Source organism: Hemitrygon akajei, chromosome 3, assembly GCF_048418815.1.
Source record: "Hemitrygon akajei chromosome 3, sHemAka1.3, whole genome shotgun sequence".
NCBI lineage: Eukaryota > Metazoa > Chordata > Chondrichthyes > Myliobatiformes > Dasyatidae > Hemitrygon > Hemitrygon akajei.
In genome coordinates, this window is record NC_133126.1 from 112,055,230 (window position 1) to 112,076,231 (window position 21,002).

A 21,002-nucleotide genomic window follows, 5' to 3' on the forward strand; every position below is an offset into this window, starting at 1 on the left:
CTCCATGTTGTGCCGACCCATATATTCCTTTAATAAAAAGTACTAAGCCCACACTACCCCATAACCCTCTATTTTTCTTTCATCCATGTGCCTGTCCAAGAGGCTCTTAAATACCCCTAATGTTTTAGCCTCCACCACCATCCCTGGCAAGTCATTCCAGGCACTCACAACCCTCTGTAAAAAAACTTACCCCCGATGTCTCTGCTAAACTTCTCTCCCTTTATTTTGTACATATGCTCTCTGGTGTTTGCTATTCGTGCCCTGGGAAACCTTGCCTCATAAGACTTGTTTTCCAATCCAGGCAACATCTTGGTAAATCTCCTTTGCACCCTCTCCATAGCTTCCACATCCTTCCTATAATGAGGTGACCAGAACTGAACACAATACTCTAAGTGTGGTCTCACCAGAGATTTGTAGAGTTGCAACATGACCTCTCTACTCTTGAACTCAATGCCCCCATTAATGAAGCCTAGCATCCCATAGGCCTTCTTAACTATCCTATCAACCTGTGCAGCGATCTTGAGGGATGTATGGATTTGAACCCCAAGGTCCCTCTGTTCATCCACACTCTTAAGTAACCAATCATTAACCCTGTACTCAGCCTTCTGGTTTGTCCTTCCAAAATGCATCATCTCACACTTATCCGGATTGAACTCTATCTGCCACTTTTCTGCCCAACTCTGCATCCTGTCTATATCCTCCTGTAACCTTCAACAACCTACAGCTCCATCCACAACTCCTCTAATCTTTGTGTCATCCGCAAACTTACTCACCCATCCTTCCGCCTCTTCATCCAGGTCATTTATAAAAATCACAAAGAGCAGGGGTTCCAGGACAGATCCTTGTGGCACTTGACTAGCCACCGACCTCCAGGCAGAATACTTTCCTTCCACAACTACCCTCTGCTTTCTTCCTTTAAGTCAATTTTTTATCCAAATAGCCAAGGTTCCACTGATCCCATGCCTCATGACTTTCTGGATGAGTCTCTTGTGGGGAGCCTTGCTAAGATCCATGTAGACCACATCTACCACCCTACCCTCATCAATTTCTTTTGTTACCTCTTCAAAAAACTCAATTAGGCTTGTGAGGCACAACCTTCCCTTCACAAAGCCATGTTGATATCCTTGAGTAGACTGTACTTCTCCAAATGCTTATAGATCCTATCCTTAAGAATCCTTTCCAGTAGTTTGCAGACCACCGACATAAGACTCACCAGTCTATAGTTCCCAGGATTCTCCCTATTACCTTTTTTAAACAAGGGAACTACATTTGCCATTCTCCAATTCTCCGGCACTTCCACTGCGGCCAAACAGGATTCAAAGATCATAGCTACTGCTCCAGCGATCTCTTCTCTCACTTCCCACAGCAACCTGGGGTACATCACGTCCGGCCCTGGGGCCTTATCAATCTTGATGTTTGTAAGAAGATCCAACACTTCTTCTTCCTTCTTGTCCAGCACACAGGCCTGTTCTATTTTGATCTCATCCTGATCAAGGTCCTTTTCACCTGTGAATACTGAAGCAAAAGTATTCATTTAGGACCTCCCCAACCTCCTCCGCCTCCAGGCACATGTTGCCTTCTTTATCCTTCATTCTTATCATCCTTCTGTTCTTCACATACGCATAGAATGCCTTTGGGTTCTCCTTAATCCTACATGCCAAGGCCTTCTCATGCCCCCTTCGAGCTCTCCTAAGTCCTTTCTTTAGCTCCTTCCTGGCTACCCTATATTTCTCATGAGCCCCTCCTGCTTCTTATATCTAACAAATGCTTCCTTCTTCCTCTTGATGAATTGCCTCAGGTGTTTTGTCAGCCACGGTTCCCTTTTCCTGCCATTTTTTCCTTGTCTCAGTGGGACAAACCTATCCTAAACCCAGCACAAGTGGTCCCTAAACTTCCTCCACATTACTTCTATGCTTTCACCCTTGAACATCTGTTTCCAATTTAGTTCCTGCCTCATCCCTTCATAGTTAGCCCTTCCCCATTTTGTCTGTTTTTATCCTTTTCCATAGCTATGCTGAAGCTAAGGGAGTTGCGGTCACTCTCACCAAGATGCTCCCCCACCAAGAGGTCTGCCACCTGACCAGGTTCATTACCCAGCACCAGATCCAGTATGGCCTCTCCTCTCATCGGCCGGTCCACATACTGTGTCAGGTATCCTTCTTGAACACACCTGACAAATTCAGCCCCATCTATCCCCCTTGCAGTCAGGAGGTGCCAATCAATATGAGGGAAATTGAAATCACCCATAACTACAACTCTGTATTTCCTGCACCATACTAAAATCTGCCTGCTTATCTGCTCCTTGGTGTCCCGAGGGCTATTTGGGGGCCTATAGACTACTCCCAGCACAGTGATTGATCCCTTCCTATTTCTGACTTCCACCCAGACCGACTCAGTGGACGCTCTCTTTGCAGCGTCCTCCCTTTCTATAGCCGTGATACTATCCCTGACCAGTAATGCTACTACCCCCCCCCCCCACTTTTCTACCTCCCATCCTATTCCTTTTAAAACACCTAAACCCGGTTTCCCCACTATCCGAAGGTAGAGCGTTCCTGTGAAATAGTTCGTAAGCTGGAATGTCGTAAAGTGAAGAAGCAATTACCATTTATTTATATGGGGAAAATTTGTGAGTGTTCGCAGACCCAAAAAATAACCTACCAAATCATGCCAAATAACACACAAGACCTAAAATAACAGTAACATATAGTAAAAGCAGGAATGATCTGATAAATACACAGCCTATATAAAGTGGGAATACTTTTCTGCAATGATTGTAGCACTGTCCACCGCAGCGAAAATCTCACGCAAGCGCTCCCGGCAGAAGCACTCTTTCCAGTAACCTTTAAGCTATGAAGCTGCCAAATCAAACCAAATAACACATAAAAATACACAGCCCCTTAATCGCTCTGTTCGGTTTTTGGGGCGAGACAGATTTATGTCTGGGTCCGACCAAATGCCGAATACTATCCTTTGCCTCTCTCCTGGCGAGACGCTTGATCCTCCTTAGATGGAGAGATGTTGCCCCGCCCACTCATGCGCATTGGCTTAACGACATTATGGCCTGCTTGGACCTCGAAAAAATTCATTATTCAGTTCTCAATTCGGATTTAAAGTTCCATAAGGTCTGGGGGCCTTTTATCGAGTACTTTCATAACCTTCCTCTTGACTAGGGTTTTTTTTTCTTTTCGGTCCCTTGCTTTCAGCTCCCTTTTTTTTTCTGGTAGTAGGCATTATTATCCTCTGTTGCTAAGTGTATTCACAGTCTGGGAGTTTGACTGTCTGGACTTATACTCTCTATATTGTGTGGTGGTTGGTCTGGAATTGTTTTTTTCTTGTGTTATGGGGTTTGGGGAGGACACTAAGCTCACTTGTCTTTAATTTAGGTGCTTTTTTGTTAAATTCTCTTCCTTTGTAGCATATTGTTATTGCATGCTTAACCTTGCTCTGTATTAATGCTCCTCATTGGGATTTGGGGTTTTTAATTTTGTAAAATGTTTTGAAAAACTAATAAAAAAAAAATACACAGCCCATATAAAGAAGAAATAATGTATAGTGTAGTTTCACTTACTGGAATTGGGAGATGGTGAGCATACTGATGATGGTGTGTTAGGCTGAGTTGTCAGAGGTTGGGGTGGTGGGAGGTACAGGAGACTGGGGTGTCATTTCATTGTCGTTTGTTTCCATCAGGGCAGGCAGGTCACCTTCTTCTATGTCTGCCTGCCTCGATGTCGAAGGTCGAGTTTCGTCATCTGCTGTGGCTGATGTGGAAGGCTTAAAAAACGACAGTATACTTGACCGCTTAGCCTCGCACATTTTTCTATCATACACTTCTTTGTAAGCACTCAAACCACCCTGCAAATATGCCCTAAACCTACGTACCCTTTCTAAATTAAAGTCATACTTTTCTGCAATCATTACAGCGAAAATCTCATGCAATTGCTTCACGTTCAGTTCCTGGACGACTTCTCTTTCGGGCCGTTCACTACTGCATTCGGCTTCTATTGTTATCCTTTCCTCTTCATCAGCTCTTCATCTCTCAGTTCTTGATCATGGGATGCCAAAACTTCTTCAACATCATCTTTGTCAACTTCCACAAACCCTTAGCCAAACTCACTATGTCCTTACTTTGTTCACCACGACCAAAACACTTAATTATGTCTAGTTTTACACTAAGTGTAACACCCTTACGCACTCTTTTAGGCTTTTCCAATACCTTAGAACTCATCTTGCTAACGGATACACAAAATAAATCGACGTAAAGCACATATGCTCACAGGCATGTGTTTAAGCAATGCCAGCTGGAATGCAGTTCCCAGGGGAGGAGCTTGGCTGCCCGGCGAGTGCTGCCTTTTTTCGTAACAGTGCAAAAACATTTTGTTAGCGAAAACAGGTAACTAATGTAGGTCTTTCGTAAAAGCGAGGTGTCGTAAAGTGAACGTTCGAAAAATGGGGGACACCTGTACCTGCATCAGCCAATCCTGCCCTTCCTCCAGCCAAGTTTCAGTAACGGCCACAACATTGTAGTTCCACATACTGATCCATGCTCTAAGTCCATCCCCTTTATTCCTAATACTCCTAGTGTTGAAATAGACACCTTTCAACCCCTCTAACTGGCTACATTTATGTTTCGTCCTCTGCCTGTCCTTCCTCACCAACTCAGAACACATAGCACCATGCCCTTGTCCTTCTACCCTAATCTCTGCACTCACATTCTGATTCCCACCCCACCGCCAAGCTAGTTTAAATCCTCCCCAACAGCTCTAACAAACCTGCCTGCCAGGATATTGGTCCCTTTCTAGTTCAGGTGCAGCCCGTCCTTTTTGTACAGGTCAGACCTTCCCCAGAAGAGATCCCAATGATCCAGAAATCTGAACCCCTGCCCCCTGCACCAACTCTTCAGCCACGCATTCATCTGCCATAACTTCCTGTTCTTCTGTCTCGTGGCACAGGCAGCAATCCCAAGATTACCACCCTTGAGGTCCTTCTTTTAACTTCTTTCCTCGCTCCCCATATTCCTTCTTCAGGACCTCATCCCTACTCCTATCTATGTCATTGGTCCCCACGTGGACCATGACATCTGGCTGCTCACCCTCTCTCCTGAGAATACTGAGAACTCGATCCAAGATATCGCAGACCCTGGCACCAGGGAGGCAACAGACCATCCGGGATTCTTGATCTTTCCCATAGAACCTCTTATCTGTCCCCCTTACTATCGAATCCCCTATCACTGCTGCTCTTCTCTTTTCCCTCCTTCCTCTCTGAGCTGAGGGTCCAGTCTCGATGCCAGAGACGGGAACCTCTAGACCGAAAGGCAAAAGAGCAAAATGTAGGTCAGGTGGCATCTATTTCAATGAAGCTCGGTTATAAGCTCAAGGAACAATTCAATCATTTCAGGTAACTATCCTTTCTAACTTTTATCTGAGCTGGCCAGTTCTCATGTCGTATTGTAACTTTAGCTCAATGTCATGTTCCACAAATGCTTCTCGACCTGCTTGCTCTTCCAGCGTTCTCTTATTTCAAACTTCCACTACTGCAATATTTACAGTAACATATTTTTCAGAAATATTTAAAAGCAGTCAAAAATGTGTTCTGATTTGCCTCCTATCAAAGTCCATCGGCCTTCCAGGAATGGGCCTGGAACAGTGTGGTACGTGCCTTATCATTGTGGCCGCCTTACCCAATGCCCAGATGTGGAGGTTTAGCTTTTTTGGCTTTACAGAGATGGGGACAACGAGCAGTGAATCTTGACAATGAGTGAATTACACAGCCATCATCACCAAATGTTCCATCCCTCAAATGACTGCACATTCCATTTTCCTTTCGGCAGAATGAAGGCCAAAGCCCACCCATTCACTTCTGTCAGAGATTCTATCTCCCTGTGTCCAATTTCATCTTCATTTGCCGAGTCTGGTGTTTAAATAACTTGTGTATTTCGAATGACCTTTGGAAAGCTCCCAGCATAGTGCCAGAAGAAATGTCCGCATTTCTAACTGCAGTCTAGCCTCTGCAAACATCACCAGGCCACCCCAGTATACAGTACATCCCTTAGACCAATAATTTCTTCACAATTACTGAACCAAGTCATGCATGTTGAATGTTCATACCATCCTGCTCAACACTAGAACTCGAACTTGCTGACTTTCATAATTTCATCCTTACTTGGAAGCTGTCTAGAGGTTTTACTTTGACTGATGAGCTTCAGGGTCCAGATGAAGGCTCTCAGCTCAAATCATCAACGTCCTTTTTCTCTCCACAGATGCTAACTGACCCACTAAGTACCTCCTGCACTTTTATTTGTTGGTTGGTCCAAATTCCCACATCTGTAGTCTCTTGCGTCTCCAGAGATCTTACTTTTTGGTGAAGTAATTAACAGCATAAAAAGGATAATATAAATACAAACTGTTCTGTAAAACTTCATGTTATACTTTTGCCCTGCCTCAGCAGAGCTGTTTAATAAAACCATCCCTATACTTGCTAAATTAGTCCAGGAACAATTGGAAAATCTGGCACACTCAGGACTTCAGGTGCCAAACTCGCAGCGTTTCTGGACTGTCGGGTGTTATCAATGTTTAATCTCCAGCACCCTTTTAATTCACTTTTATTTAAGATGTTATAGAGTGGCATGAATTTTGCAGTGAAGAAGATAAGTTTTAATGGAAAACAGAGCCCCATTGAGTTCAGTGAAGCAGGGAATCAGGACCCTGGTGTATCACAGAGTGCATGGTGTGTCCAAAAGAGAGTGGGAATCAGTGTTCAGTGAGCCCAGATGCTGAATCATTGAGATTTATGAAAAATGTAAGAGTGCATTTTTTGGAGTTTAGTACAGTAACATTTGCTGGTTGTGTCATTCACCTGAGTCTGAGCAAATACTTGCACACAGCTGGGCCTATGATGTAGAACAACAGCAACACAGTCATTGGAGTAAAACTGTATAAATAAAGTGAATTTGATCTCAGTTTAAAGCAAGTGGAAAATGTTAAAGTTTCCTTCGTATCACTGAAGTTGCGTGGGTGGCTTTTTCTTTGCACAGCATCCTTCCTATCTGACATTGATCAGTTATCTCTCAGTCTGGCTCTGCTGAGCTGGGCAGATTCTGGTCACAGTGACAGATAACCCTGAGGCTCAGAGTTGCAAGTTGTTGAAATGAACATTGTCACAGTCAAATATTCCTGCAACAGAGTTAAGGTTTTTCTGGTGCTTCAGCTACTGAAGCAGTGTAGAACTTGTGTTTTGAGTTCTACTTTTAATGCAATGAATCATCTATAATCAACTGATCTTCAGAAAGATTTAAGTATTTGCTTTCATTTGCTGACTTGGTCTAAGTGCTGTGGGTGTCTCAGTTTCCCTGTCTCCACCATATCTGTTTTTGAGATGAACCTTTTCTATGACGTCTTCCTTTTTCAGAGAACAGAGCTTCTTTTGCCACCCCCCCCCCTTTCCTGTTGATGGAACCATCACTAGAATCTCTATTTCCCAGATCTGTTTTTACCCCACCTTCCCGCAGGTAGAAAAGGGATAAAGCTCCCCTGCCCTTGTTCATCTGGCACATCATTCTTTAAAGTTCCCAACACCAGCCACCTCTTTACTCCTCATCCCTTTCTGCTTTCTGCAAGAACCACTCTCTGTAAGCTCCTCGTCCATTCATCCCACTCTTCCCATCTCTCCCCCTCCCCAGGCATTTTCTCTTGCACCCGTTCCTAAACTCATCCCTCTCCACCACCCAGGGCCCAAAACAGCCCTTCCAAATGGAGGCAGTCACTCACATGCATCTCCTACAAGTTGTCACTTTTATTGTCATTTCGACCATAACTGCTGGCACAGTACATAGTAAAAATGAGAACGTTTTTTCAGGACCATGGTGTTACATGACACAGTACAAAAACTAGACTGAACTACGTAAAAATACAACACAGAGAGAAAAAAAAACTATACTAGACTAGACCTACCCAGGACTACAAACATCTTTCCTCTATCTTTCAGTCCAGTATCAACTCAAAATGATAATTGTCCATTTCCCTCCATAGATGCTGCCTGACCCGTTGAATTTCTCAAGCAAATTGTTACTAGTGACTCTTACTGATTGATTGACATACAGCTTGAAACAGGTCTTCAAACCACACTGCCCAGCAGTTCTTCCCCCCCCCCCCCCCCAACGGGACTATTTACAATGACCAATTAACCTACCTACTGGTACGTCTTTAGTATGTGGGAGGACACTGGAGCACTCGGAGGAAACCCACGCCATCATGGAGAGAATGTATAAACTCTTTACAGGCAGTGGTGGGAATTGATCCCCGGTTGCTGGTAGTGTAAAGGGTTGTGCTAACCATGACGCTACCGTGTACTACTCTTCCTCAGATTGTTTGTTTGCCTTTCCAATTTTGTGCTAAAGGAGTTGAATGCTGTGTGTGCCTTGGATTCTATTTTTTTTTAAATTTAGAGATGCAGCACAGTAAAAGGCCCCTCTGGACCAACGAGCCCACACTGCCCTATGACACCTGTGTGACCAAGTAACCTACCTACCGGTACGTCTTTGGAATATGGGAGGACATCAGGGCACACAGAGGAAACCATGTGGTACAAGCTCCTTATAGACAGCAGCAGGAAATGGACCCGGGTCACCGCCACTGCAACAGCATTATATAACCACTACGCTACCATACTGCTCCTATGCCCAGATCTTTGTTCCTGGGGAGAAATGATCAGCAGGTGGAATTAATGGCTTTGTGGCCAAGTTTGCAGCAGACACGAAGGCAGTTGGAGGAGCAGGCGGTCTGCAGAATGGGCAAAGAAATGGCAGCTGTGTATGGTCATGCACTGTGGTAGAAGGAATAAAGGTGTAAACTATTTGCCAAATGGGAGAAAATTCAGAAACCAGACGTGTAAAGGAACTTGGGAGTCCTCGTGCAGGATTCCCTAAAGGTTAACTTGCAGCTTGAGTCGGTGGTGAGGAAGGCAAATGCAATGTCAGCATACATTTTGAGACAACTAGAATATAAAAGCAAGGATGTAATGCTGAGGATTTATAAACATTGGTCAGACTGCACTCGGGAGTACTGTGAGCAATTTTGGGCCCCTTATCTAATAAAGGATGTACTGGTATTGGAGAGGGTCCAGAGGAGGTTCATGAGAACGACCGCTTATAAAAGGGTTAATGTATGAGGAGTGTTTGGCTCTGGCCCTGTTCTTGCTGGAGTTTAGAAGAATGAGGGGTATCTCATTGAAACCTATTGAATATTGAAAAGCTTGGATAGAGTGCATAAAGAGAGGATGTTTCCTTTAGTGGGGGAGTCTAGGACCAGAGGGCACCGCCTCAGAATAGAAGGATGTCCCTTTAAAACAGAGATGAGGAATACCGTAGTTTTTTTTTATCCAGGGAGTGGTGAATCTGCAGAATTCATTGCCACAGACAGCTCTTAAGACCAGATCATTTGGTATTTTAACCCTTACATACTTTTCATATTCTATACATTCACGATATGGTCCAGGTCAATTTTGACCCGGCCCAAGAATCTCATTATAACAGATGTCTATACCAAATTTTGAACCACAGATCTACGAAGAATGTATAAATAGCCTATCTGATATTAATAAATCAGTGATTAATCCTTAATTAATGTTTCAGAGATCTAAAATCCATTTCAATAGTTACGGGTCAAATTTGACCCGGAATAGCCTCAATGTACAAAAACTTGTAGCACCTGTACAAAAGTATAAAATTTTTAATTATTTTCATTTTTGCGCATTTTGGATCACTTTAGGAAAAGTCATCAAATTTTGGCTAAAAAAAATGGCATTTAGGGTATTTTTACTGCTGTCAAATGTCAAAACGGGTCAAACTTGACCCGAACAGTATGTAAGGGTTAAATCTGAGGTTGATAGGTTTTAAAGGCATTAAAGTTTATGGGGAGAAGGCAGGAGAATGGGGTTGAGAGAGCTGATAAATTAGCCATGATGGAATGGTAGAGCAGACTCAAAGGGCCAAATGGCCTCATTCTGCTCCCAGGTCTTGTGCTCTTGCCTCACAGTAGCAGCTGGATTTTGTTTTCTGTCAGCAGGACCACCTCTAAAGACTTCTCTTTAATGAGTACAAGGTAGTGTGCTGCAGTGTAAGGCAGGAAATGCAACATTCCAGAAAGACTCAAGTCGACCACGTGTCTTTCCTGCTTTTCAGTGGTTTAGTTTTTAGAAACAATCACTCACCAATGTAACTCCTGGTACACATCTACAAAGTCATGAAATAGTTGATGGCATTTTGCAGCTTCTTGACATAAGAAAGAAAGAAAATACAATCATAATCAATGGGGAGGGTGTGGTGGGCATGACGAAGAGTTAGGGATTCTAAAATCATCACTTTGGTTCTGACCCGTGGAATGTACGCAACACTCGTTTGCGGCGCTTGCCCGTACTCGCAAAAGAGTCACCAAAGCTCACTCATGTTCAGCACACACATTCTCATGAAAAAGGTAATTCACCTGGTAATAACCCCTGAAATAGATCATAAGATGCAGGGGGAGACTTAGACCAGTCGGCTCATTGAGTCTGCTCCACCATTTGATCATAGTTGGATTATTTTCCCTCTTAACCCCACTCTGCTGCCTTCTCCCTGTAATCATTTATGCCTTACTAATTAAAAACCTATCAAACTCTACTTCAAACATACCCAATGAATTGTGCCCCCCCCCCCCCCCAGCCATCTGTGGCAATGAATTTCAGATTCACCACCCTCTGGGTAAAGAAATTCCTTCTCATCTCTGTTCTAAAGAGACCTCCAACTGAATAGTGACTGAAAGGGTTAACAGAGCAATGAGGCGAGGGGTAGTCAAGAGAGTGCAAGGGTGAAAGGTCATGTATGGTTTGTCCTTTAGGCCAGGCAAACCACAGGATACAGGAGAATAAAAGGACTTCTAAAACTGTTAACACAGCAACAAGGAGTTTTTGACCAGCTGGACAATTTCAGCCTCTCAAGAGGCATTAAATATGAATAACTAATGATAAGTTATCTGGCCTTGTGGGGTTTGAAGATGTATATTCTATACTAAAACCTGCTCTGATTTAAAACCTCAACTACTTGTAACTCAGTGGAAAAGCCTGCATGCTGTTTGTCCATATGCATGTGGATAGATTGCTTACATCTTAACGTTGTTGCATTATGTATTGACTGTGTTATTTAACACTGTCTGCTGTGTTCAACACCCCCAGCGTAGATTTCGTTAAAGAATTCTGGGTTGAGCCTCCCCAATTAACCTTTTGGTGGAACTGAGTTGACCTTTGCTCACACCAAAGGATCTTCTGCGTTTATTTTGTCCCGCAAAGCATTTAACATAGAAAATACTTTTGAAACGTAGCTGCAATTGTCAAGATAAAGAAAATATAAAATGGAGATAAAATATAACAGTTGTTAATGGCAACTGGTTCATCTTCTAGAAATGTCAACTAAGATGGGGAGAGCCCTTAGCTCCTTGCATTTGTTCAGTGGAATCTTTAATGCTCTGAATTATGTGAGCAGGCATGTGGACTATTGTTTTAAAATTATATATTAAAAATTAACCTTATTGAATACAAGGTACTGGATGTCAGCCAGGATCGCATTTGAATTTTGGAGTGTAACATCAATCCTTCTGAAGTGAGAATGAGACAAGCCAGACTATTTCCCACTGGCATCTTTCCCAATTCTGATGAAGCAGCCTAAACCTAAAACATTAACTCTGTACCTCCTTACTTGATGGTAACAGTGAGAAAAGGGCATGCCCTGGGTCCAAAACCAAAACATTAACTCTGTTTCCCTTTCCACAGATCTTCCTGACCTGCTGAGTTTGTTTTTTGTTCAGGTTTCTAAGTGCTGCAGTTTTTGTGATTTTTAATTTATTTATCAAAAATGAGTTCTTGATCGCTGTATTTTAGATAGAAATGATTGTTCCTTGATCTTTATTTTCATGAAATATCCCTGCTGTCAATAACCTTTCCTTGATTTGTATTTTTACTTTCAGATTTCACGGACATTCAGACTCACAAAGGAGGGGAAATTGGAGCAAACTGTTTTCATGGCAACTGATAAACAACCTCTGTTGCAGCATCTGCATGTAACCTATACACACAGTTCCTAACAAGGTGTATGTAGTGTACGATGTTCATGAGGTACAAATGCTTTCCATTTACAGTGTAGCCTCATTATGTTGGAATTTTACACATGGGCATTTAGAATTGATTGTTTGACCACAGGAATGGAATTTACTATCTGTGTGTTCATTTTACAAAATAGGGAATGTCTCCTGATTTTATGCCTCATCCTTATGAGTGGATGACCTTTGAAAGATTGTTGAACAATTGTAAGAACTTTCTATTGAGTTGATGGCAAGAAGTGGCAATCAGAGAAACTTGTGTGATGTTTTTGCCTCATCTTACCAGACAAATAATATTTTATGTACTGTTCACTAGTTAAAAATCAGGTGATCAATAGATAACTTGGTATCAGGCAATCTTGTACTGCTAGGTTACACCTGTCACATTGAAGCTCTCTTTAGTTGACGTTCATTCTGGGCTTTTTTGTGGGTCTCGCTCCAGGTCACACACAAGGTCTTAAAATGAGGAACTGGTATTGCACTCATCTACTCAATACATAATTATACTTCACAACTAGATTCCACTACTCCCAAGCATCTAATCTAGATGGACTCCATTGCTGGCAATAACAGAAACTACCTTAGCCCCATCAGGTGAAAGGATGAAGTTGCTTCTCATCTCAGTGCTAAATGTTTTGAGGCTGTGTCCTCTAGCTTTAGATGCCCCAGTCAGAGGAAGCAGCACCTTTCATCCACTGTGTGAAGTCCAATATGATTGTTTTGTATGTTTTAATGAAATCGTCTCTCTAAACTCTGGAGAATACAGGATCACTGCGTAATATTCCTTCATGGGGCAATTTTCCTGTTCCCGACACCCTAGTCTCAGCCATTCCTGGGATCAATCTGGTGACCTTGTTTGGCCTCCTTTGCCATTATTATATCCACCCTTTGGTTGGGAGATCAGACCTATGCACAATAGTCCAAGTGCAGTTTCAACAGGGCATTATATGGAGGTGATCCTTTGAGGACATCACCTCATTAATGTATCAATCATTACAAAGCTTGAAAATTACTAATGAGAGATAAGGCCATATTAGGCACCTTAGTAAGTTTCTTTATAATCCATAGGATGTTTATTATGTTATTACCAATGTAGTGTATGTTCAGGGTTTTTCTTCAATTGACTCATTCCCTGGGGGAGATGCTGCCACGGTGATGCAAGCTGGACACCGAAGACTGGATTGCAAGTGAAAAAATCATGAATAGGTTTAACATAAGTGGGAACAATTCTGAGCTAGAGAATCCTTACTGGAACTTGGAGTGGTCAGCACAAGTAACGATTCATACTTTATTGTGTAAATAAATATCTACAAACTATTGTCTCTAGAATGTTATGTAATAACATGATTCAAATAATGCAGCATAATAGTACAACCCCAGTGACCTTGATTCAATTCCATCACTGTCTGTAAAGTGCTTGTACATTCTCCCTGTGACCGCTGGGGTTAGTAGGTCAATTAATCACATGAGTGTAATTCGCAAACTTGCATGTGGGTAAGCTGATTTAGAAAACCAAGATCTCTATGCATACAAGTTACTAAAAGCCAGTGTAAATGTACAAAAAGTAATGAAGCAAGCTTATGAAATGTTGGCTTTCTCTTCAAGGGTAAAATTCAAAAACTGAAAATGCTGGAAATATTCAGTGGATTAGGCAACTCTTGTGGAGGGAGAAACAGTTAACATTTCACTTTCATGTTTATCAAGTGTGTATTAAGTTGTTGTGATGGGAGGGAGTGGTGAGGGGGGAAAAGGTAAGTTTGCAACTTAAACCATGTTTGACTTTCACTTTTAGCTGTTCTGATAAAATGTGGCAAACCTGAAACATTAATTTTGTTCCCCTCTCCATGGATGCTGCCTGACCTGCTGTGTATTTTCTCTGTTTAATTTCTATTCCAGCATTCTGACATATGCATTTTTTTTTGTTTTTGAAAAGATTGTTACCTTGATCACACCTTATCAATGTTTGGCAGATTTGAGTAACTGATACCATGGTTAAAAGGTTTACATTTATTAAACTGGGCTGCATTACTTTTGTCTTGTGAGTTTAGAAATTTTTAAGGTAATAATTTTAAATACCTTAAAATTAAGGGATTAGATGGGATAGGTAGAAAGAATAGTAGGGAAATTCTCAGTGAATGGAAACATTTTTCTGCATGCTGGATTTCAGTGCTTCAAAAGGCTATCAGAGTCAAGGCAGGGGATTTTGGGTAAGGGTAGTGAAGAGCAGGTAGCAAAGATGGGTTAGTGAGTATGTTATTCAGTAAATCTTCAATAATCCAGCACACTTTGGACTTTGCTGCTGGACTGGCAAAATTTCTGGACTATTGCATTTAACTGGAATGGTCATTACCTCTCAACCATCAAGCTCTTGAACCAAAGGGGATAACTTCAGTCAATTTCACTTGCCCCATCATTGAAATGTTCCCACAACCTATGGACTCACTTTTAGTGACTCTTCATCTCATGTTCCCAATATCTATTGTTTATTTATTTACAATTATTTCTTTCTTTCTTGGATTTGCAGTTGTTTGTCTTTTGCGCACTGGTTGAATACCCAAGTTACTGCAGTCTTTCTTTGATTCTATTATAGTTATTATTCTATTATGGATTTATTGAGTATGCCTACAAGAAAATGGATCTCAGGGTTGTATATGGTAACATGTATTTTGACAATAAATTTACTTTGAACTTAATACTCCAACATACTTTAAATTTTCTATTTTTATGGATGCTTCAGTAGATCACATTAAATTTTGCAGCTAGCTCAAAGCTAAAAGAGGAAAAAGACCCTGGTGTTTTAAAGGGTGCCTGGGAACCAGGAACAGTCAACCTTGTGCCAACCCATCAATATTTCCAAATGATCCTATAACAGATTACAGGATATTTTTGTGTATTGAATTGAATGGTTTAAGAAACTTGAGGGAGGCACATAGAGAATTAAACCTCTGTTAAATGTATCCACTTGGATTAGTGAAGAACATTTCAAACCTTGATCCAAGAGTACTGGTTTTGTATTCCCATCGTTTGTTTCACATAATATACGAACTACCTATACCTTAATCATCTCTACCACATTCCTTGGGGTGGTCTTCCCGTCTTGTGTTATTTAAATGGAGCAGAACTTTGTAATACAAAGGGATTTGGTGCTGCTGGTACATGAAGCACAGAGTCAGCATATAGGGATAACAACTAGAAATGAAATTTTGTCCCTTATTCAGCAGGGTATGGAGTTTAAATATCAAGAAACCAGGGCCCCAGTGCGTTAAAGGGAACAAAGGAACTGGCACCCAACGAGCCAGATGTCAAGTCAGTGAGTATTGGATTCTCTAGGCCTTCTTCAGAGAGCATCTGTTTAGAGACACAGAAGGGACTGAAGGTGCTGGAAATCCGAGAGCAGCACAAAACGCTGGAGAAGTTTGGCAGGTCTGGGAGCCTCCAGCCTCCATGGAGGGAGTCGATGTTTTGGGCTGAGACCTTCATTGGGTTAATATGTTACCAGCTTATTGTTAACTTCAGGAAGGGGAAGGAGAGTGAACATTGGGGATCAGCAGTGGAAAGCATCAGCAGCTTTAAATTCCTGCGAGTTAACATTGAATTACCTGTCCTGGGTCCAGCATATAAATCTTTAATTATAAGGAAAGCGCACTAACATCTTTAATTTCTTGGGAGGTTAAGGAGGTTCAGCTTGTCTTCAAATACTTTCAAATTTCTACAGATGTACTGTTGAAAGCATCTGATTAAGGCACCATGGTAATATAGTGGTTAGCACGATGGTATTACAGCTTGGAGCGTTGGATTTCAGTTCTGATGTCATCTGTAAGGAGTTGTACTTCCTTCCTGTGAACGTGTGGGTTTCCTCTCACAGTCCAAAGATGTGCCAGTTAGTAAGAGAAGTGGTCGTTGTAAAGTGTCCTGTGATTAGGCTAGACTCAGTGGTTTGCTGGTGGCGCAGCTTGAAGGGATGTAAAGGCCTAATCTCTGCTCTATCTCTAAATAAATAATCACATCGGGGTCTAATATGGCAATTTGAATACTCAAGAATGTAAGAAGTTACAATGTAAGTAGTGGATTCTGCCAATGTATCATGGGCACATTCCTCCCTATTATTCGTGGTATCTAGACGAGGCAACAAGAATACATCATCCAAGACTCCCACAGTCTGAGCCATGCCATCTTTTTGCAACAGCCATTGGGCAGGAGATGCAGAAGCCTGAAGTCCCCCACCATCAGGTTCAAGAACAGCTCCTTCCCTTCAATCACTCGGTTCTTGAACCAACTGTCAAAACCCTAATCACTAGTTTAGCAAACTAGAGACAATTTTAAAAGAAAATGGATTTTTAAAATTCTAATTGTTTCCTTGTAAAATTGTTTGTTTTTCTTGTGAATGCTGCTTGTTTTCATATGGCTGTGATGCTGCTGCATTTTTTCCATTGGCCCTGTGCATTACCTGTACTTGTATAAATGACAAACTCAATATTGACTTTGCTATGTAAATTTGTGGTTTGTTTCTGGTTCTACATCTTTTGCTGATTAGATTTACCTTTGAGGCAGTTAAACAGTTTTGTATCAGCTGTTAACTTTGTCCCTCCCTCAATTTCATCGTGTTGGCTATAATATGTGACAGCCTTGCATTGGCCAAACATGGTGCCTCACTCAGGAATTAACTGCTTTCTATTCATTTAACCATGAATATGATGCTTAGTTCTTAAAATATCTTCAACTTCACATGAACCTGAAACCTATTATGGCATTAAAAATTGATTTTCAGAACAAAACTTTACAGTTTTCTTGCAGATTGTGAGACTGAGATTGTGATTCGGATTTATTTGTCATGCACACAGTGAAATGCATCCTTTTTGTTAACAACCACCACACCTGAAGATGTGCTGGTTGTAGCCCGTAACTGTTGCCTTAGATTCTGGCACCAGCGTAGCATTCCCACAATATTCAGCAGAACAACACAAGCAACAAGAAGAAAACAAAACAGCAGCATCAAATCAAACCTCATTCCTACCTTTCCACCCAAGCAGGCCCCCAATTCCCACCTTCCCACCCAAGCAGGCCCCCAATTCCCACCTTCCCACCCAAGCAGGCCCCCAATTCCCACCTTCCCACCCAAGCAGGCCCCAATTCCTACCTTCCCACTCAAACAGGCCCCCAATTCCTACCTTCCCACCCAAACAGGCCCCCAATTCCTACCTTCCCACCCAAACAGGCCCCCAATTCCCACCTTCCCACCCAAACAGGCCCCCAATTCCCACCTTCCCACCCAAACAGGCCCCCAATTCCCACCTTCCCACCCAAGCAGGCCCCCAAATCCCACCTTCCCACCCAAGCAGGCCCCCAATTCCCACCTTCCCACCCAAACAGGCCCCCAATTCCCACCTTCCCACCCAAACAGGCCCCCAATTCCCACCTTCCCACCCAATCGCCCCCAAATCCTACCTTTCCACCCAAGCAGGCCCCCAATTCCTACCTTCCCACCCAAGCAGGCCCCCAATTCCTACCTTCCCACCCAAGCAGGCCCCCAATTCCTACCTTCCCACCCAAACAGGCCTCCAATTCCTACCTTCCCACCCAAACAGGTTTCCAATTCCTACCTTCACACACAACCAGCCCTCCAATTCCAGGACAGGTCATCACCAGGCCTCCGATCCTCTCAGGCTCACAAACATTGGGCTTCCAAACCTCAAGCTCCTTGCCCAGATTGGCAGACTTTGGGCTTCCAATTACCCCATGATTCTCCAATCATGGGAATTTGATCTTCAGCTCCAGACTGGCCAATCACGGGGCTTTGACCTTTGGGCTGCAACTTTTGAACTCACCGATTACAAGACTTTGACCTTTCGAGCCTCTGACTACCCCAGGACTCACTGATCATGGGACTTTATTTAACCTTCAGGTCTCAACTTCTGTACTTGCATGAATTTCCACAGCTTTCACTGACCCGGAGAGTCACAATCACATGAACCTCCTGCTGGATCGGACCGCCAACCAACGACGTGCTGTTCTCCGTTGTCGGTGCTTTCTGACCTGGCAACTGGAATTTCTGGCCTTCAACCATGAAGTGCTCTGTCCCGAGCTCCAAACACTGGTTCCTTCCCCTGACCGCTAACTCCTCCTTATCCCTTCCCTAAACTCATCCTCCCTGCGCAGTCCCCAAAAACATCCCTACTGACCTAAAAGATGACTAACTCTGAGCACGACCTAGATGTATTTAATGGGAAATATATTCTTCTGTCGATATTTTTGATCTGTGAGTGATTTGACATTGATTGTTCTAAGAGTGTTTGTACTAACAATAGCCTGGACTGTCTCATTTTTTTCTGTGCAACAACTTGTAAATAAAATTGACGAGTTTTAGCCTGAACAAAGCACTTATAATGTAATCCTGATTGTGTTTCCATACACGCCACATACAGTTAGAGCTGTCCTCTGTTGCTGCCAGAAGTGTGTTCCTTCACTTTCATTTTCAGGGTGTGGGCATCACTGGCAAGCCGATTGTTGGAGAGTCAGCTTCTTCAACTGTTGCTGTCTTTCTGATGAATTTGGTCTATTGGGCAGGAGTTTTGGGATTTAGGCCAGTGACTTTGAAAGCATCAGGGTTGTGCGCCACTTGGAGGAACCTGTAAGGGTTGGTGTTCCAATATCCGTGCAGCCCCTGGTTGTGATGATTGTGGTCATGTGTTTGGAAGGTACAGTACTGTCAAACTCTTTTGAGTAAGATGGCACACACTGCAACCAACATGTACCGGTAGTAGAAAGGGTGCCAATCCAGCAAGCTACTTTGTCCACGATGGTGCTAAACTTCTTCAGTGTTGTGGGAACTGCAGTCATCAGGCTAGCATTCCATCGTGCTCTCTTGACTTGGAAAGTTACTGGAGAGGATTCTGAGGGATAAGATTTACCTGCTTCTGGACAGACGGGGTTGATTCGGGGTAGTCAGCATGGCTCCATGCATGGGAGAACCTCTGTTACAAACAACGGAGTTTATTGATTCAGTAAGGCATTTGAAGAGGCTGCTCTGAAAGGTTAGATTACATGGGATCCAGGGAGAGCTGGCAAACTGGACACAAGTGGCTTGATGGTAGAAAGCAGAGAATGTTGCTTCTCAGACTGGAGGCCCATGACTAGTGGTATGCCTTGAGTTGCTGCTGGCCCATTACTTGGTTAATGTACTGTAAGTTTGCAGATGATACTAAAATAGGTGATGGAGTAGACAATGGACAATTACAGAGTGATCTTGATCAGCTGAGGAATAGCAAATGGGAGTTTTAATTTGAATTTGCAGTATATGGAAAATCAAATCCAGGAAGGACTTTCACTAGGGTCTTGGAGAGCTTTGTAGAAAAGGGGTACCTGAGAGTACAAGTACATGGTTCCCTGAAAGTGGAGTCATAGGCAGACAGGGCAGGTGGTGAAGAAGTATTTGACATAGTGGCCTTCATAAGTCAGGGCATTGAGTGTAAAAATGAGAAAGTCATGGTATGGTTGTACAGGAAGCTGGTAAGACTGCACTTGGAATATTGTGTTCAGTTCTGGTCACTCTGCTATAGAAATGAAGATTAGATTTACAATGATGTTGCCAGCACTTGAAGAGACTGAGTTATAGGGAGAGGTTGTATAAAATGTTGAGAGGCATAGATGGAGTCTTTTCCCCAAGATGGGGGAATCAAGAACTACAGGGCATAGGTTTAAGGTGAGAGGGGAGAGATTTCATAGAACTTGACTAATTTTTACATAAGGTATGTGAAGTGAGCTGCCGGGGGAAGCAGGTACAATAACAACTTTCTGATGACAGGTGGAAAGGTTTAGAAGGTTATGGGCCACATGCTGGCAAATGGAACTATCTAGGATGGGGCATCTTGGCTGGCATGGAGCAGGTGGCCAAAAGACCTGTTTCCATGCTGATTAACTCTGAGTTCTATGAACAAAGAGTCTTATGAATGATGGGAAGGTTTTGAGGTTTCGCTTGACAAGTGATACTCAACCACTTCTGGCAGGTTCAGTGGAGTTTCTGGACAAAGATGATTACGAAAGTGATGATAGGGGAACATGATGGTAATGTCATTGAATTACAAGGATAAGTGCCTAAACTCTCTCCTGTTGAAGTTACTTGTGAGGCATACATTGTTTTCCAGTTGTCAGCCTACACCTGAATCTTGTGTTCTCCATATTTATTGCTTGCTTATTATTTTCTTTCTGTACTTGCAGAGTTTGTTGTCCTGTGCACATTGGTTGTTTGTCTGTCCTGTCACGGGCAGTCTTTCATTGATTCTACTGTGTTTCCAGTACTTACTGTGAATGCTCACATGCAAATGAATCTCCGGGTTGTAAATAGTGGCATATACAGTGGATTCTGGTTAATTGGCCATTGGTTAATCAGGACAGCTATTAGTTTGAGACAATTCTTAAAGATCAAAAATTAATCAAGAAAATAGCTGGGACACCCTTCGTTTATTTGGGACACTGCTGCCTAATTGAGGCAGGAGACAGTTGCCGAACAGTTTCTGACTGGCGCCAGTAGCGTGCAATTGTGTGACCTTTTGACACAACACCGTGCTTCGTGCGAGCAATTTTAAAACAGCGTCGGTTGCATGTATTTGTGTTGAAAAAGCAGTGTTTTTTTTTGTCACTGAGAGTTGGCAAGAAATGAACAGCAAGATGATTCAGACTGCCTTGCTCGCTGCAGTTTCAAGCATTCAGGTTTGGAGATGCCAGAAAAGGTCAGGAGTCAAAAAATGATTTCACTATTTCAACAAATTAGAAACTACAAATAATTTGAAGGTATGATAATCATCTTGAATGTTACGTTGAAAATGAAGATTTGGAGGATGCAATTGTCAACAGGTTTGTATAGAGACAGTCCATTATCTGCAC

The 21,002-nt window shown here is 42.6% G+C and overlaps 1 protein-coding gene across 4 annotated transcripts in view; it reads left to right on the plus strand.

The window, feature by feature from the left end:
* Window positions 1-17,184, plus strand: part of thap4 (THAP domain containing 4) — a 76,546-nt gene extending 59,362 nt beyond the window's left edge. For 3 of the 4 annotated variants that reach the window (XM_073040586.1, XM_073040587.1, XM_073040584.1), the window contains one exon: window positions 11,991-13,439. In XM_073040586.1, the coding sequence (XP_072896687.1) occupies window positions 11,991-12,107 (117 nt within the window). In that variant the 3' untranslated portion in view covers window positions 12,108-13,439. Of the gene's footprint in view, window positions 1-11,990; window positions 13,440-15,340 lie in introns of those variants that run through there. The other variant, XM_073040585.1, reaches the window with a different exon arrangement.
* Window positions 17,185-21,002: the final 3,818 nt, after the last annotated feature.